At 31.0% G+C, this 17246-nt stretch overlaps 1 protein-coding gene across 1 annotated transcript; it reads right to left on the bottom strand.

Annotated features, from left to right (window-relative positions):
• Positions 1-4078: 4078 nt before the first annotated feature.
• Positions 4079-6058, bottom strand: LOC112097864 (probable S-adenosylmethionine-dependent methyltransferase At5g37970). Its single transcript, XM_024183454.1, has 3 exons — positions 5966-6058; positions 4515-5153; positions 4079-4396 (listed from the first exon to the last, which is right to left on the bottom strand). Exons 1-3 carry the CDS (start codon positions 6056-6058, stop codon positions 4079-4081), a joined length of 1050 nt encoding a protein of 349 aa, XP_024039222.1.
• Positions 6059-17246: the final 11188 nt, after the last annotated feature.

Here is a 17246-nt window from a genome sequence, read left to right as displayed (position 1 = left end):
TAATTAGGGATGGCAATGGGGAGGGGAGGGGAGGGGACCGATCTCCCCGTACCCATCCCCGATATTTTGCGTATGTCCCCATCCCCTCCCCGTCCCCGTCAGAATTACTTGAGAGAATCCCCATCCCCTCCCCGAATAATAACAGGGGATCCCCGAGGGTCCCCGATCCCCGAATAACTAATACATTTTTTTTTATTTTGAGTTAATCATATTAAAATAAAAAATTCAAATAAAAATAAAGTTCGAAATATATCTTACATTAATATTTATTACAAAAGTCACATACATTAAATTAGTAAGTAACGCAACATGCAAGGGATACAAACTTATTTTACAAACTATCATGAACAAATTAATAGTCTAATACAAAATTGTTACAAATAAAATCGAATTTAGATTCAAAATTAACTTTTTCAATGGTGGCGTGGGCACTTTATAAATGTGAATTATTCCCTTTACAACACAATAGTTAAATCGGAGCAAATTAAAAGTAAATATTAGATTAGATTAGATTAGATATTAAAATTGTGATTCGTTGTGGACAATTATAACATCTAAAATTAAATAAAAAATAGATTTAAGTTTAAAATATTTAAAGAATATCAAAATTAAAAAAAAATGTTTGGCTAATAGAATCTACTCGGTCTTTTTAATGTCCTAAATAAAAATTTAGAACTTTAATTAGCTAATTAGGCCTAAAAGTTTAATAATATAAATATTTTGATATTTTTTATTTTTACCAATATTTATAATTTTATAATTTAAATTTTATAATTTATTTACTAATAATTTTAAAAAATTAAAATTAAATTAAAAATTAAAATGGGGAAATGGGTAGGGGATGGGGATTCCACCTCATCCCCGTCCCCTCCCCGAATAAGAAATTGGGTAAAAAAATTTCCCCGTCCCCTCCCCGAATAAGAAATTGGGTATGAAATTATCCCCATACCCTCCCCGAATGGGGAAAATCCCCGAGGGTACCCGTCCCCGTGGGGATTTTTGCCATCCCTAATGTTAATTAACATTAAAATAATTTATAAATATGCATTATATTTTTTATTATTATATTTGTATTTATTATAAAAAAAATTAGAAAAAGAACACCTACACCCTTGAGGTCTAGGGAAATGGTCATTAAGACTCCCAAGTTTTCAACAAATGGACACCAAGACCCTCTTTTGACCATAATATCCTTTAGCTCTATAAACCCAAAAAAATCGACTCTAAAATTTTGTAATAAATAGAAAATTAGCATTAAAACAAATACAATAATATATAAATTTCAAAATAATTTTAACATTTAAAAAATATTTTTTTATTTTTTACAATCTATTAAACTTTTTATATTAAAGTAATTTTTAATAATAAATAGAAACATAATATTAAAATTAGAACTATTTTGAATATTATGTAAAAAATAATTTTAATATTATTAATAGGGAGATATTTTCTTCATTGTAAAATCTATTTAACCCCAAGATTTATTTTAAAACTTTATAATAATGCATATATATTACTAAAATGGATATAATTTTTTAATATTTTATTATTATTTCAAATATAAACAATAATATTAAGTTATTTTTAACATTTAAAAATGAAGAAAATATTACTTTAAACATAAATAATATATTACTATAAAACCCTTTGAATATGGTAACTAAAATAATTTTAATATTATTTTATATTTGCAAGAGTGAAGGTCATCGGAGCAACAGAGGGATTCTATAGAGGTGACAACCTTGGGATCATTCTTTGATTTGGAAAACATTATCTCTAGCCTTTTCAAGGGAAAGGATTGTATGCTCATAGTACAGGAAGTCTACAGCGAGATGGCATACTGTTTTATTTCAAGACTTATAGAGTGTTCACTTAGTGAGATTATAAAAAGGTGGCGACAATCATTGAGAGGAAGTCTCATATTGTGTAAGGTTCTAATAGTTTGTAATTTTTAAATGTTTTGAACTTACTTGATTCGTGAATGAGGCTATGTTGACATAGGGATTTGAATCTTGAATCACGTAAAAATCCTTCAGTATGTTTTATTTTTATACAATTTATTTTTACACATTATTTTCTTTAATTAACTTTTGACTAAATTTGGTAAGCGTACTAAATCCTCATAAGAATTAATACGTTCGCGATGGCAGATTATTAAAAACAAATAAAAAGTTTATTCACTCAATAACCCTAAACATTCACATGGAATGAGATTAGGGGAAAAAAAACTCAATTTATTCATATGAACAAATTTAGCTATTTCATGGGGGAAAAAAACACTTAAACTGAGTTCTTGCATGTAAAAAGAAAAAAAGGGAGGTTTGTGATGATTTTTCAATCTATGAAAAAAAAATGCATAATAACAGAGATTTGGGGATAATTTTTGTATTTTGAGAGTGTACCAGTGAAAGGTAAAATTCTAAAATTTTAAGAAATTGAGTGTTTCGGATGGAAGGGGTGCTCAAGTACTTATTAGGGTGCTAATATTCTCACCATTAAACAAATCATTATGTATCCAACATCCAATGAAAACCAAGCTTGCATTTATCGAAGTCAAAGAAACTAAGATGAATCATTAATAGACTAAAAATGAAGTTGTTGAAATTGGAATTATCTTCTCCTATCCAGAGACAGCTCTATGTTAGGTGAATTTTGTAAGTATCTTTTAACTGAGAAATTTTAGAATACTTCAGATGTATTACAACCAATTGATGCATGTATGACATGTATAATTAAATTTAATGTAACCACTACTTGCATGATAGTTTTTTAAAATAAATGCATACATGTCATAATATTATTTTCTTATTGTATGACTGACATGATACCTCTGATGTATTCTAAAATTTCCCCTTTTAACCAATAAAATGGTGTTAATTAAGACCGTTCAAGTTGAGTTTTGAGGTCAGTCTAACTAATGCCAAAAGTTATATTAGGTAAATTTTGAATACCAATTTTTTTTTCAAGAGCATTTTTAATACGGAAATCAAGGTAAAGAATTACTTCATAATTACCTACCTGAAGTGACTGAGTTGTCCTTCATCATCTTTAAATTCCTAAAAGCTTCAAGTACCTATTAGGCATTTGCCAAAACATCACTCAAATTAGTATTTAATGTATGTTTTGGTTAGAAGAAATGGGAGGAGATGAGAGAAATGAAAAAGAAAAAGGAAAGAAAAAATAAAGAAATAAGATGATCAATATTAATTTTATCATTTGGTTTGACATGAAATCTCTAATGTATCTCTCCTAAGTTTATTTGTCAATCTTTGAGAGAATAGTTTCCATTTTTAAGAAAGAGAATTTAAACTAAGTCCACTACAATTTTTGAGTTACCAAGTTTGCTCTTTCCATAGTAGAGTCATTGAGGAAAATTACTTTCCCTTGATTGTAAATGCTAAGTTAAATCCAAATTACAAGTTCCATAATTTACCTTTTTAGTGATTTAACATCCATCATAAACATAGATATTGATGTATTTGCAGATAAACTATGTTGAATACATCCTTATCCATTTTCTCTGCTGTGATGGAAAATGCATATATATCTTTCTGGAAACATATACACTTTGGTTACCTTAGTTTTTAGATATTTTATTTTGTCCTCATTTATGTTTTTAATTTTGATTTTAACCTGCATTGAACCAAAATCCTTCACTTGATGTTTTGCTAATATTTGCTGTGCAAGTGATGCATCCCATCAGAAAAACTATTGTAATAAAAAATAATCATTGAGAGGCAGCAAGTTAGTTTTGGCAAAAATGTTGATTATAAATTTCCTAAAAAATTGCATACATAATATTGTATTAATTCTTTCTTCAAATGAAAAACAAAAGAGGGAGAAAGGGAGAAACAAACGTAAAACATTAATACGAAAATACTAAAACTTACGATGAAATCACAACATAACAGATTAGTAGATATAGCAAGGGTATGGCTGTAATTGTCGTGTGCTGTGCAACTTTGAAGGTATGACGCATTAGTGTAAGTGCTTTTATTCCGAAGCAGTTATAAATTAAAAAGTCATAAACAGCTCTCATAGCTGTCCTGTACTCTCTGCCCTCGATGTCAAATATACCCTAAATGCGTTTGAGTAGGATGAATAAGTCCATCATGCTGTCCTGTACTCTCTGCCCAATGATGGAAATATTCTCTTCAGCCTTTGTTGCAAAATGGTTAAAAATTTTGTCTACAAACTCATCTCCAAAGTGCTCTTTGACGAGTCCCTCATACACAGCTCTCATAGCAACGGCCAAATCACTGGCACTACATAATACTTGCTGCTTGGGATTAGTCATTTTTTCCATTCTCTCAATGGTAAAATTTCCATTTCTTTGGATAATTCCTTCCAATTCTTTGGGAGTCGGGTTGTACATTTTTTCTTCGCTTAGTATTCCCTGGAATAAAGCATTTCAAGTCTTAATATCAGACTCATTGGATCGGATGTATGTACAAACAAGACAATAGAATCATAACACGTTTATTTACAAATAAAAATGTTCACTCAGCACTTACCATCTTGCCTAATTCAACTAGGCAAGATCCGAAAGTATTATAGAATGCACCTGCAGCATTATTAACCAATGGGATTCCATCTGGTACAGAAAACACGACCAAAGCAGCTAAGCCTCCAGGCACAAGCTCTTGTGCTCTAGTATTCAAAAATGTCTGAAAGTCATTATTGAACTGAGCTGCATATGCCTCCATAACTTCATTTACAAATCTTCTGGTTTGAATACTTCCTTCCACCCCATCAACTTTAGGAACTTTGGAGAGCCAATGCAGGGTATAGGAAGAATGTACAAAATGTAGAGATGACTTAGGAAACAAGCTACTGTAAAAAGAACCCGGCACGCCGGCAGCGTAGTAACTCCGTGATTGATGGAGAGATTTAAAGAGTGTGTTAAAATCATTATCAGAGTGATCGTTAAAAAACATTTGAAATTCAATGGCTGAAGGGCATTCATGTTGAAATTTCAACTCTACAGAACCTATTATGTTTTGCACAGCAATGAAGGTGTTAGGTCCTGTGGAGCAGCCAAAATCTGCTATGCGAAATGTGTTTGGAACGGCATTAAGTCCCAAGATCTTCGAGTCAAGTTTATCAATTATGCCTTCCTTGATTAATTCCTTAGCAGCTTTGACAGGTCCTCCCTGCAGCAATAGATTAATCTCAATTCTTTTGTGCAATATGTGTTTAGACCAGTGACCGCAGTTCTTGGGTCATAACGTAAAATATAAACTTGAATAGACTATAACATAAATCAGTAAAATTGAAAGGAACTATTATAATGAAAATATATATATATATATAAACAGGATATACAATTGTAAAACTGAGAGAATCTTGTGCAATGAAACAGGATTTCGATTGGACTAAAATTTAGAAATTATAAATTTTTGTCGCTATAGCACGAAATCAGTAAACCTTAGAGGGTCCATCATGAGAGTTATAATAGAGAAATCACAAACTTTTTTTTTTTTTTTGATAGAAGAGAAATCACAAACTTGATTAAGCTACAAAACACCTTTAAATTAATGGGGCCAAAACGTAAAATATAACACTTAAAAGTTGGTAAATTTTAATTCAATCATTTATTTTTACTGAAATTGGTTTTCATTTGGAGATCAGGCCTCTAGACCTCCACATAATTCTAACCCTAGTTAAAAACTTATGAAAAAAATGATGTTTTGCATTGATGCTATATATATATATGATATACTTTACATTTCAGATATGATGTCAAATAATATATCATATATTTTTTTCATCTTTCTTAGTCTCTTACTTTTTCGAGATTGTGGTAAGTTAAATAAAATTGCTTGAAAATCATTCAGTCAAATCCCAAATAGCGTACTGATACATATATATTATATGAACCAGAAAATTTAAAAGAAGTTCGTAGATGAAAAAGGAACAAAAATATATGACATATATATACAATATAGACACACACACAGAGAACCTGGTAGGCAGAATTGCTTGCATAGCTATGAGCACCATCTCCTCCAACCATGGGACGTGAATCAGGCACGATTTGTGTATCACGGTTGGCCATTTTATCAAACTTTCGTTTATTAGAATGTGAAAGATTGTTTCTCCAAGCTTCAATGGAAAATCTAACAATCAATTGATGTTAGATCTTGTTTATTTATATTATTCTTCAGGAGTTGGGAAATTATCCACCGTTCACCTGTTTTTTCACGGTTTTTCAAAAATACACAAATTTTTTTTTTTTTTGCAGCGCTCCACCTGAATTTAACATTTTTTTCATTGGTCCACTCTCGTTATAATACCGTTAGAACTTTGTTCACATCATAAGGGTAAAATTATCATTTCACAATGACACAGTGGTGGATAGATGCAAAACAATATAACTTCAAGTGGAGTTCAGTAAAAAAAAATTAAGAATTGTGTATTTTTAAAAAAATACGAAAAAATAAGCGGTCAGTGGATAATTTATCTTTTACATTTAAGGGTAAAAAAGTCATTTAAATAATATTTCGTTAGTTTTTTTAACAATCTCCAAATGGAAGTAAAAAAGTGAAGAAATGTAACTTTAAGTGGATTCCAACTCAAAAAAAAAGAATTGTATATTTTTAAAAAAATTGAAAAAACAGATGGACGGTAGATAATTTCTCTCAGGACTTCAATTCATCAGTCAGTAATATGTCTAGGTAAGATGGATTGTGGTTGTTGAGTGGAAAGATTCGGACAAGGTGTAGTATTGTTCATTAAAAAATTAATATTTTATTAAAAAATAAAAAATAAAAAAGAAGCTAGAAGAATACTTAACTGTATTGGGAGCCGAGAAAGACAGGATGGGACGGAACCTTATTGAGGAATTTCGGATATAACGACATTTAAATATTTAGGATTTCGAGATCTTTATTAGCTTAGCATCTCCACAAATGAGAATAAATTGAAATTTAACCAAGTTTTTCAAATATTTCCCTTATATTTTTTTTCAAGAAAAATGTTATGCACCCTATCAATAAACTCCACATCATTCTCATTAAGAAAAATGTCGCTAATTCAAATTTTAAAGATATTTAGTAAAACATTTCAATCTTTACATATTATTGTATAGGTTGAGGTGGGCATCATCATTTTTTTTTCAAAAATTTATTATTTTGATTTTAATACTATTATTGTCATTCATCTACTGAAAATTAAATTTCATAATTAATAAATTTAATATTCGGTCATTAAATAATAAGTATTACATTAATTAAGACTCAATTATTGAAATCCTAATAATATTATTCTTAAAATATGAAGACCAAACTAACATTTACTATAATTTAAAAATTATATTTTAAACTTTAGTCATCAATGGCGTATAATCCACCTCACTCTCCCCTCTGAAGACAATTATGTGTTGGGTAAAACTTTATAATCATCTTTTCAACAAAAATGGTCTGTTAATTAAAAAATTCAAAAAAAAATTATATCTGTCAAACTAAACGCCAAATGTATATTAGATATGGTTTTTTAAAATTATTAATTCAATTTTTACATTATAAGTACAATTTCTAAACAATCGGAAAATGGTATGGTTTCTCGAGTGCACCGAACCCTATTTTTGGCTATTTATAGTGTAGTTCCTTTTTATTTATTGAAAATTGAGAAAATTAGACTTTAAAATTTTAACATATAAGTCCTACATGTTATATTACTCACACTTGAATCTTAGACCATAGATGATTATTATGAAACCTTTGACATTATTATTTGGTCATATGTTAATATTATTAGTAAATTAATATTTTAATGAATATTTAAATTAATTATTGTAGATTAAATAGATTTTATATTGTTTCTGAAAAGCATATTTAAATTATTTATTATAAATTAAATAGAAATTATGTTGTTTCTAAAAAAATTTGTACTAAAAGTTATTTTTATAAATTATTGTCCTCACACGTATCCCTAATTTTAATAGTTAAATTATAGGTTAATTGATCAAAATGTACAAATTTCAAACAATTCAAAATTATGAGTTAAGATAAAACTTTTGATTTTTTTTTTTCTAGAAAATGATGAGGACATCAAATAAGCTTGGCAAAACCCTGGGTCCGGTCCGGGTTTGGTGCTGCCCCAGACCGGCCCAGATGAGTGAAATGGCTACCCGGACCCGAGTTTAAGCCTGGATTTTCTACGTGCGGCCCGCATGTGCTAAATTCTTCTTTTATTTTTATTATTTCATTTCTCTTAGTCAAATATCTACAATTGAACACACCTATGTATTGTCAATAGACAATAGGCAACATGCATGCACGTTTCTTCTGTATCATACTATAAGATTTGATAAATCTCAAGCTTTAAAAAATTTAAATAACACATTAAGATTTCTAACCTAAATTCCTGCACTTTCTACTACCTATAACATACTAACAATGCAAATTTTACACAAATAATAAATAAAAATTGTTTCAATCTATATCAACAAAATTTAAATTAAACAACAAAATAATCACCAAATAAATCTAAATAACATCCAACATATCATAAGTTCATAATTATGATATCAATTACCAATACAACGTATAAAAATCCTAAAATGTTCAACAAATGAAAAAATAGTTCATAAAAAAGTCTCAAAATACTCCCATGTAAAATAAGTAAATAACAAGTTCATGTTTAATTCCCAAAAAAAAAGGTCATGTCATGCTGCTCGACGCTTGTGGCCCATCATCAGCATCAGAAATTACCTCCTTCCCAATAAAAATCTCATCTTCTGGAACTCCACCTAACAATAAAAATTACACATTACGATTCAAAGCATTTTAAGTGAACAAATACTACTAAAATATAATTAAAATAATTGTATACCTCGAGAAGTAGAAGCCCAAATCCAATTCTGAGCACACATTAAGGCTTCCAAAGTGTCAGGAAGAAGTTTACTATGATGCGGACTCAAAAATCTACCCCCAGTACTAAAAGCTTACTCAAAGGCAACGGTGGATACAAGAATGACTAAGATATCCTTAGCTAAATCAGCCAAAATAGGATTTTGGCCTGTGTGCATCTTCCAAAAGGCTAAAATATCAAAGTTCGGAGTGGCATCCAACAATTCCTCACCTAAATACCTATCAAACTCCGACTTAGTTACCGTAGCACGCTTATTTTGGCTTCGAAATATTTCAAACTCATCTACATCCCAATACTTATTGGAATTCAAACAAGATTTAGAACGAGAAATTTCTAATCCAACATTCTGCCCACTACTCACAACCGTTGCCTTCGATTCATATTCTTTCACTAAATCATGACAAAGCTTTTGTGCACACTCAATATGCTCATCTTCGGTATCACCATATATCTTTGGGAAATAAAAATAAATTAACATCATCTTATATCTTGGGTCAAGTACAACAGCCACAACTAACATAAGATGAATGTCATGCTAATATTCATCAAACTTGTCAGCCATTTTGTCAGCCATAATCCTAATATCAAGGTTATTAGCAGTGCACCACCTATTAATTGAAATTTTCATTTTACATATCAACGGAAAGAACATATTAGCAGTTGGGTATTTTGTACCCGAAAACATCTCCGTTAACATATAAAATGATTTTAAATGCTCCACCATTATGAGCTTGCACCACCTATTAATTGACAATTTCATTTTACATATCAACGGAAAGAACAAATTAGCAGTTGGGTATTTTGTACCCGAAAGCATCTCTATTAACATGTAAAATGATTTCAAATGCTCCACCATTATGACTGCCAAATCCCACTCCTCATCACTTGGCAAGCTCTTATATTGAGGCTCACGTTGTTGCAATCGAGAAAAAACACTTCTATACATCAATCTACTTCAAGCATGGCATAAGTAGAGTTCCAATAAGTAGGACAATCTAATTTCAAAATTTTTTTACAATTAATTTGTAATTGTCTAACAGCTAGCTCAAACGTTTCATATCTTTTTGGTGTTTGTGTCCAGTAACTCACACTCTCTCTAATCTTTCCAACCCTAGTTTCTATAATTTGCAATCCATCCCACACAATCAAAGTTCAATATATGAGCAGTACATGTCATATGAAAAAATTTACCACTAGAAATTAAGTTATCAATATCAAACCTTAACAGCAATTTCTCCACCATTGTGTCATTACTGGTACAATTATCCAATGTCACTGAGGATAACTTTCTATCCACGTTCCAATCTAATAGGCATTGTACTAACTCATTAGAAAGGGCATCAGCAGTATGGGGGCTTGGAACATAGATAAACCTATCAAATATTCCAGTGTTAGTATTAAATACACAAACTCAAAATGTTATAACAATTTAAACTTGAAAAAAAATCTAATATAAGTGATAAAAAACTTGAAAGAGAAATTAAGCAAATAAAAATTTATAAACAAATTACCTTAAGATTCAACTATGCAATTTTTAGGAGTTGTCAATGAAATGAGCTATCACAATCATATATCCCTTTTTCTGATTACTAGTTATCCATAAATCTGTTGTAATCGCCACTCTACCATGATTTTTCTCCAATAAATGTAAAGTCTTAACCTTCTCAATTTGATATAACTTCAAGATCTCGCTCTTCAAAATGTTTCTACTCATTGGCTTAACCACAGGGTTAGCATGTGCCATCATTTCTCGAAAGCCTATACATTCTACAAATCTAAGTGGAAGCTCATGCATGATAACCATTCTTGCTATCAAACTTCGTAAAATGTTTTGATCAAAATCACTTCCCTGAAGTGCTTCATCTATTTTCGGTTGATACTTCTTAAAACAAAATGCCACATGTCTATTCAAAGTCGAAGTCCCTTATTTGTATTTTGCTTTTAAAATTTCATTACAATGCATGCACTTTGCCTTTTGTTCTCTATTAACCATTATTTTTGTAAAGTGCTCCCAAGCATAAGAGACTTTCTTCCTTTTTCCAGTTTCTTGCTTTCTCTTCTTATCATTCACGGTTGACACTGAAATTTCCTCAACCTCATTATCAGTTTTATCTTCGACATTATGAGATAAAACTGGAACACTCGATGAATTGATTTCCATGTTGTCTGACATTGCACTGCTTTGCTGTTACAATGGCAAAGAAATTAAGGAGATTGTCAAAAAACTTGTTCCAAAAACTTCTGCAAGTCAATTTCCATATTTCTTTGTATAAGTTTACTGCACAATTAATGATTTTTCCTTATAAATTACCAATCGTATGTGTTGCGGCTATATTTTTGTGTTAATGAAATATAGCACCTATTACACATGTTTATTATTATCAAAATTCAAAAATCAGCTCCTATTACTGTATTATACATGTTTATTATCATAAAAAAAAATAAGCTCATATTACTGTATTGCATATGCTTTATTATAAAAAATAAGCTCGAGCATAGTATCCAAAAAGTAATAATAAGCACTTATAAAACAGTATAACACCAAATAATAATAGTCATTTCATCATTTTTTTAACCAAGTCAGAAAAATTATATGAAAGGGAAAATTAAGAAGTAAAAATCAATACTTGGTGGCTAAGGCTGACTGGTTGTGATGGTAAAGCGATGGTGGTTGAAAAAGTGGCGATGGAGATGGTGGCTGTGACGGCGATAAAGTGGGCTGCACGAACGTCGCTATAGGTCGTGATAGTGGCACTCAGGATGGAGTAACTGAGCAAAGCTGCGTGCCAAGGCTAGCGAGTCAGCAAGCGAGAAGAGATGATACCGATGGTGGGTGGTGGCTACTGCTGGCTTGGAGTATTGGAGGCGCGGCAGCCGGTGGCAGCGCTGTTGCTTATGCTTTTCAAATTAGGTTTCGATCGGATTTGGCAATATGGGTATTAGGGTTTTGATTTTGGTATTTATATTTTCTTTTTTAAAAATTTATTAAGAAACCAGGTCCGGGTTCCGGGTTTTGGTGTTGTGCCCGGAACTGTGCCCAAAAATGTCCGTGTTTGAGAATTTCATACTTGAATCCCTTTTTTTAATATATAAAATCCAGACCAGATTGCCTGGGTCCGGTCCGAGTGGGTTTTTTTGACACCCCTAACATCAAAGTTGAAAGTCATACGAAATGCATTCGTACCATCCAAACAACTTCCATGTTAGATATTGGCTAACTCACATATAGACAAAATTAGGTTACCATGCGCCAGGTGCATTGTAGCTGGACCCTATTAATTCAAAATTATGTTGTATTTAGTATTATTTGGTTGAATTTCAAAATACCATTTCCAAGCAAATATAATCAATAATTGGAATGAGATAGAATTAGAATAAATAATTAGAATTAGAATTATAATAAATTGTTTGCTTTATTTGCAGGAATTAGAATCAAAATGTGTTGTATTGCCGTTAATGTGTTTTCTTTATCTTATAATCGAAATCAATTATTACAAGTCATTAAAATGACCTTAGTTGATTATTATAAATATTTATTATAATAGTTGTGATCATTATTATTCAAAATAATTATTTTTAAAAATGATGATGATGATATTAATAATAATAAATACTATTTTAAAATGATTATTATTATTGTTAAAATTACTACTACTACTACTATTATTATGATCATTGTCACCACCACCACCATCATTATTTTTATTATCAATAATTAATAATTATTATTATTATTAACAACAACAACAGTTACAAAAAAATAAGAATAATAACAATAACAATAATATAATAATATTTTTTAGGACAAAATTGAAATTATGAAATTTGAGAAGGGTAAAATGGGGAGTTAAAGGAATAGGAACTTAATTCTCAACCCCCCATGGAAATCAATTTCCTTGTCCTTAAACGCAAAAATATTTGGGCCCCATATATTTCATTTTCATTCCCACTTCTGTTTTAACAAGTAAACACTATCAATTATTTCTATTCCAAATGTTGACTCTCTAACCTGGAAAATAAATGCACCGTAGAAGTGTTTGAATAAGCTTGTAATCTTGTATCAATTCATTTCATAATACATACAAGTCAAAACAAATCATGCTTCAACGTATTTGGGGATTTTAGTTTTATTTATTTCCAGAAAGGTATACTAAGGGGTTGTTTGTTTTTTTGACTTAATAACTTAATTGACTTAATTTTAATCAGTTAAGTGATTAAGTCTGTTTATTTTTTCAACTTAATGAATATTTTCAACAATTAAGTCATTAAGTTACTACGCTAATGTTTTTAGCTTTTTACTTAATCTAAAAAGTTTGAATGCTATCATTAAAAGATATTTTCCAAAATATCCCTATCTAATTAATTAATTTTCATCATTAGCTAAATAAAATTTGATAATTAGCATTATCACCAAATAATCACACTATTCTCGAAAGAATAAATGCACGACTAAAGCAACATCTTCAATCTTCTTACAAGTAATAAAATGTGCCATCTTCAAAAACTTATCGATCACAACCAGTATAAATTCTTGATTAGTCCTTATAGATGGTAACCTTAACATAAAATCCATGGTTAGATGAAACCAAATATTCTCCAGAATAGGTAATGGTTGTATAATCCCATGTTTTGGGCATGTCCCTTTCCTGCTTGACAAGTCCAACATCTTTGCACAATCTTGCACACAACTTTATTCAATTATGGATAATAATATTGCTCCTCCAGAAGTGCCTTGGTCTTATCTCGACCAATATATTTGCTCAATTCTTCTCTATGCAACTCATGGATAATTTACTTCCTTAAAGAACTTCGAGACACACATAACTAATTAGTTTTGAACAAATACCCATCTCGAATGAGGTAGTCTCCATCCTTAGCGTACAACTCCTTCAAGCATTCAAAGCCAATAACTTTATTGACTAGAGTTATTAGTAAAGTCGTTCTCCAACTGTGTGAATTCTCCAGTTTAGTTTGTTGCCAAAATTTATGCTTCAAACAAAAGTAAATTTTTGCATATTGTTCACATTTCTTGCATGCACCTTGTGCAAATTTTCTTAGATGTTAAACTACTTTAATGCCTGATAGTTTCTATAAAGTATGAAATCTTTCTAAATTAGTTAATGCTCCCATTAGTTCAATGCCCTAAGATTGCATAAAACTCTTAGTTGTAAATAGACCACTTCTATTACGCTTCATTCTAACTTCTCACACATGTACTTAATTGGTCGTTCCTTTTAAAAAAGGACAACCACAATTACTTTAACTAAAGCATCACACTCATCCTCGAGCACCTTGCTAAAATTTGACAAGGCTAATATAAGAGCAATAGATAACTTCTCCATTAATAAAGCAAAATTCGCTTCTTGCTTTTCTTCCCATTTAAACTTCCCTTTCTTCAAACATTTTATAACAGGTGTAGCTATAATGTTAATCGCGAATAAATCTCTTATAAAACGTGGCCAACCCCTGAAATCTCTTAATTTAACCCACTATTTTGGATATAGGTCATTCTTTAATGGCTTGTATCTTTGACTCATTTGCTTAAATCTCATTTACACCAACTATAAAATCCAAAAACTCCACATTACTCTGTAGAAATCTACGCTTCTTTGGATTAATGCAAAGTTTGTTTCTCCACAACACCTCTATAGTCATTCTCAAATGCTCTAGATATGTTACCATATCAATAGAATAAACTAGAATATCGTCAATATACACCATAATAAATTTGTAGGAAAATGGTTTAAAAACCTGGTTCATCAAGCGTATACAGGTTTTAGGCAATTTGATAATCTGAATGGCATTACAAACCACTCATACAACCTTCCTTTGTTTTGAATGTTGTCTGCCACTCATCTCCAGGCCTAATTCTGATATAATAATATCTACTACATAATTTTATCTTCGAGAAAATAAAGACTATCTAATTGATCTAATAAATCTCAAAAGACCAGAAGAGGAGAAGGATACTTTATCGTAATTTGGTTAATTCGCCTACTATGTGCATACATACGCGAACTTTTATCCTTTTTTGGCACTAATAAAGCTGATCAACACATGGACTTATACTCTCACGAATGAACCCTTTCCATAATAACTCATCAGTCTACCCTTATAAGATCGCTTGCTTGTGAGAGTTCATATAATAATGGGGGGCAAGTTAGGCAAACTTGTCACAGGAACTAGGTCTATATAACATTATATATCTCATAAAGGCACTAGCTAGAAAGTTCTTCCCTTCGACTTTAGAATTCTTTTTTTGTTGTTAAAGTCACCAAACAAACATTCTTGCTTTTCCACCATAACTCATACACATTTTCCCTCTCTTTATGAATTGCATTAACATCGAATTGCTAAAGTCTGCCCAGTAACAGATGCCACGCATCCATATCAACCATATTGCACACTACGTCACTTTTGTAAATCTTCCCAAATGGAGAAAAGAACACAACAAACTTTCGTTACTCATGTTTCTATCCCTTTTTTTATCCACATATTCTTTAAGGTGTCATATGCTTTTGATACGAATCCCGTCAAGAACTGACGGGACCCTAATCAATATAGTCCCCAAGATTGTATCTAAACTTGGAATTGAATAGAACCGTAACCCAACGCTTAATGAAAGCATGAACCTTGGTATGTGAAGATGCCACAATCAATTATGGATTATTTGATTGATAAGTTAGGCGTTTGAACATCTCAAAAATCTGATAAGTTCAAAGAGTTTGTATAAGAACCAAAGAGAATTAATTCTCTCACCAATTGCGTCAAAACTTATCTGTCTCTATTTATTATATGTGAGTACATTATATGGGATCGGTTACAAGAAATTTTAGAAATAAATCCTAGACCAAAATCAAATCGGAATATAAATCTAAACAAATATGAAAGAATTTAAATCAAATCAGAATCCTAATGTCAGTAAATAGATAAAAATCTAAATCAAATCAGAATCCTAATGTCAGTAAATAGATAAAAATCTAAATCAAATCAGAATCCTAATCGGCTTAAATGCCTTACATCAATTAAAATGGAAACTTGGCAATTAAAAGAGAAATAACTTATTTGTTTCTCGAATAGTCTTCCTAAAAAATTGGAAAGTATCTTAAAAAGGAAAATAATATATTTTTTGGCCATAATGTGCAAGCCAACTTCCTATTTCATGGAAGTGATTATTTGGAAACTTTAAGAGCCTAAATCATACATTTATCATATGCGATTCCTTCAACGAGCCTCCACGAATTTGATTGAGTCCAAGTTGCTTGAATCAACCCATTAAGCACTTCTTTAAATTTCTTTGGTGGGGCACTTGTGACGAGTTCGATGGGAACTTGAATAGGATCTAAATATGCCTCATCCCACGTGCTTGTGACAGTTTTGTCCTGAATCTCATCATTCCCTTCCTCTTGAAGAGGATTTATCCTCAAATCATCATTTGCATCAAAAGGACTCAAATCAAAAACATTAAACTAGCACTTACGTTGTACTCACTAGGCAAATCCAGCTTGTATGCATTGTCATTTATCCGTTCCAATACTTGGAAAGGACCATCCCCTCGAGGTAATAACTTAAATTTCCTTTGTTCTGGAAATCGTTCCTTGCGCATGTGTAATGAGACCCAATCACCGGGTTCAAAGACTAGCTTATGTCACCCTTTGTTGGTTTGTTTAGCACATTGCTCAGTTCTTCACTCGATGTTAAACTTCATCCTCTTGTGTATGTGTTTAACAATTTCAGCCTTTTTCTTACCATCTAAGTTGACATGCTTAAAAATAGGTAATGGAGTTAAATCCAATGGGGTTAAAAGATTAAAACCATTAATAATTTCAAACGGTGAATACTTAGTTGTAGAATAAACAGAACGATTATAATCAAACTCAACATGTGGTAAACAATCTTCTCAAGTTTTGATGTTCTTTTTAATCATAGCCCGCAACAGAGTAGATAAAATTCCATTCACAACTTCTGTTTGACTATCAGTTTGAGGGTGACAAGTAGTTGAAAACAACAACTTAGTTCCTAACTTAGCCCATAATGTCTTCCAAATGTAACTTAAAAACTTAGCATCCCTATCAGAAACAATTGTCCTGAGCATACTATGCAACCTCACAATCTCCCTAAAGAATAGGTCAACGACATTTAAAGCATCATCCATTTTGTGGTATGGAATAAAATGTGCCATCTTTAAAAATCTATCCACAACTACAAAAATTAAGTCTCTGCCTCATTTAGACTTAGGTAACCCTGGTACAAAATCCATCGAAACATCACGCCAAGGCACATAAAGTATTGGTAATGGGGAGTATAGCCATAGGGCTGCACTTTGGATTTGGCTTGTTTACAAGTGATGCATCTACCACAAAATCTCTGAC

Source organism: Citrus clementina, unplaced genomic scaffold, assembly GCF_000493195.1.
Source record: "Citrus clementina cultivar Clemenules unplaced genomic scaffold, Citrus_clementina_v1.0 scaffold_5, whole genome shotgun sequence".
Taxonomy (NCBI): Eukaryota; Viridiplantae; Streptophyta; class Magnoliopsida; order Sapindales; family Rutaceae; genus Citrus; species Citrus x clementina.
The sequence above is the reverse complement of the archived record's forward strand: the minus strand, read 5'-3'. Positions and strand labels throughout refer to the sequence as shown.

Excerpts from the sequence above, each read along its gene's own strand:
- LOC112097864 (XM_024183454.1), bottom strand. The coding sequence starts at position 6,058 with ATGGCCAACCGTGATACACAAATCGTGCCTGATTCACGTCCCATGGTT. Across the intron at positions 5,154-5,965 it reads CAAGCAATTCTGCCTACCAG|GGAGGACCTGTCAAAGCTGC; the intron begins GTTCTCTGTGTG and ends CTATTGCTGCAG. Across the intron at positions 4,397-4,514 it reads TAGTTGAATTAGGCAAGATG|GGAATACTAAGCGAAGAAAA; the intron begins GTAAGTGCTGAG and ends GCTTTATTCCAG.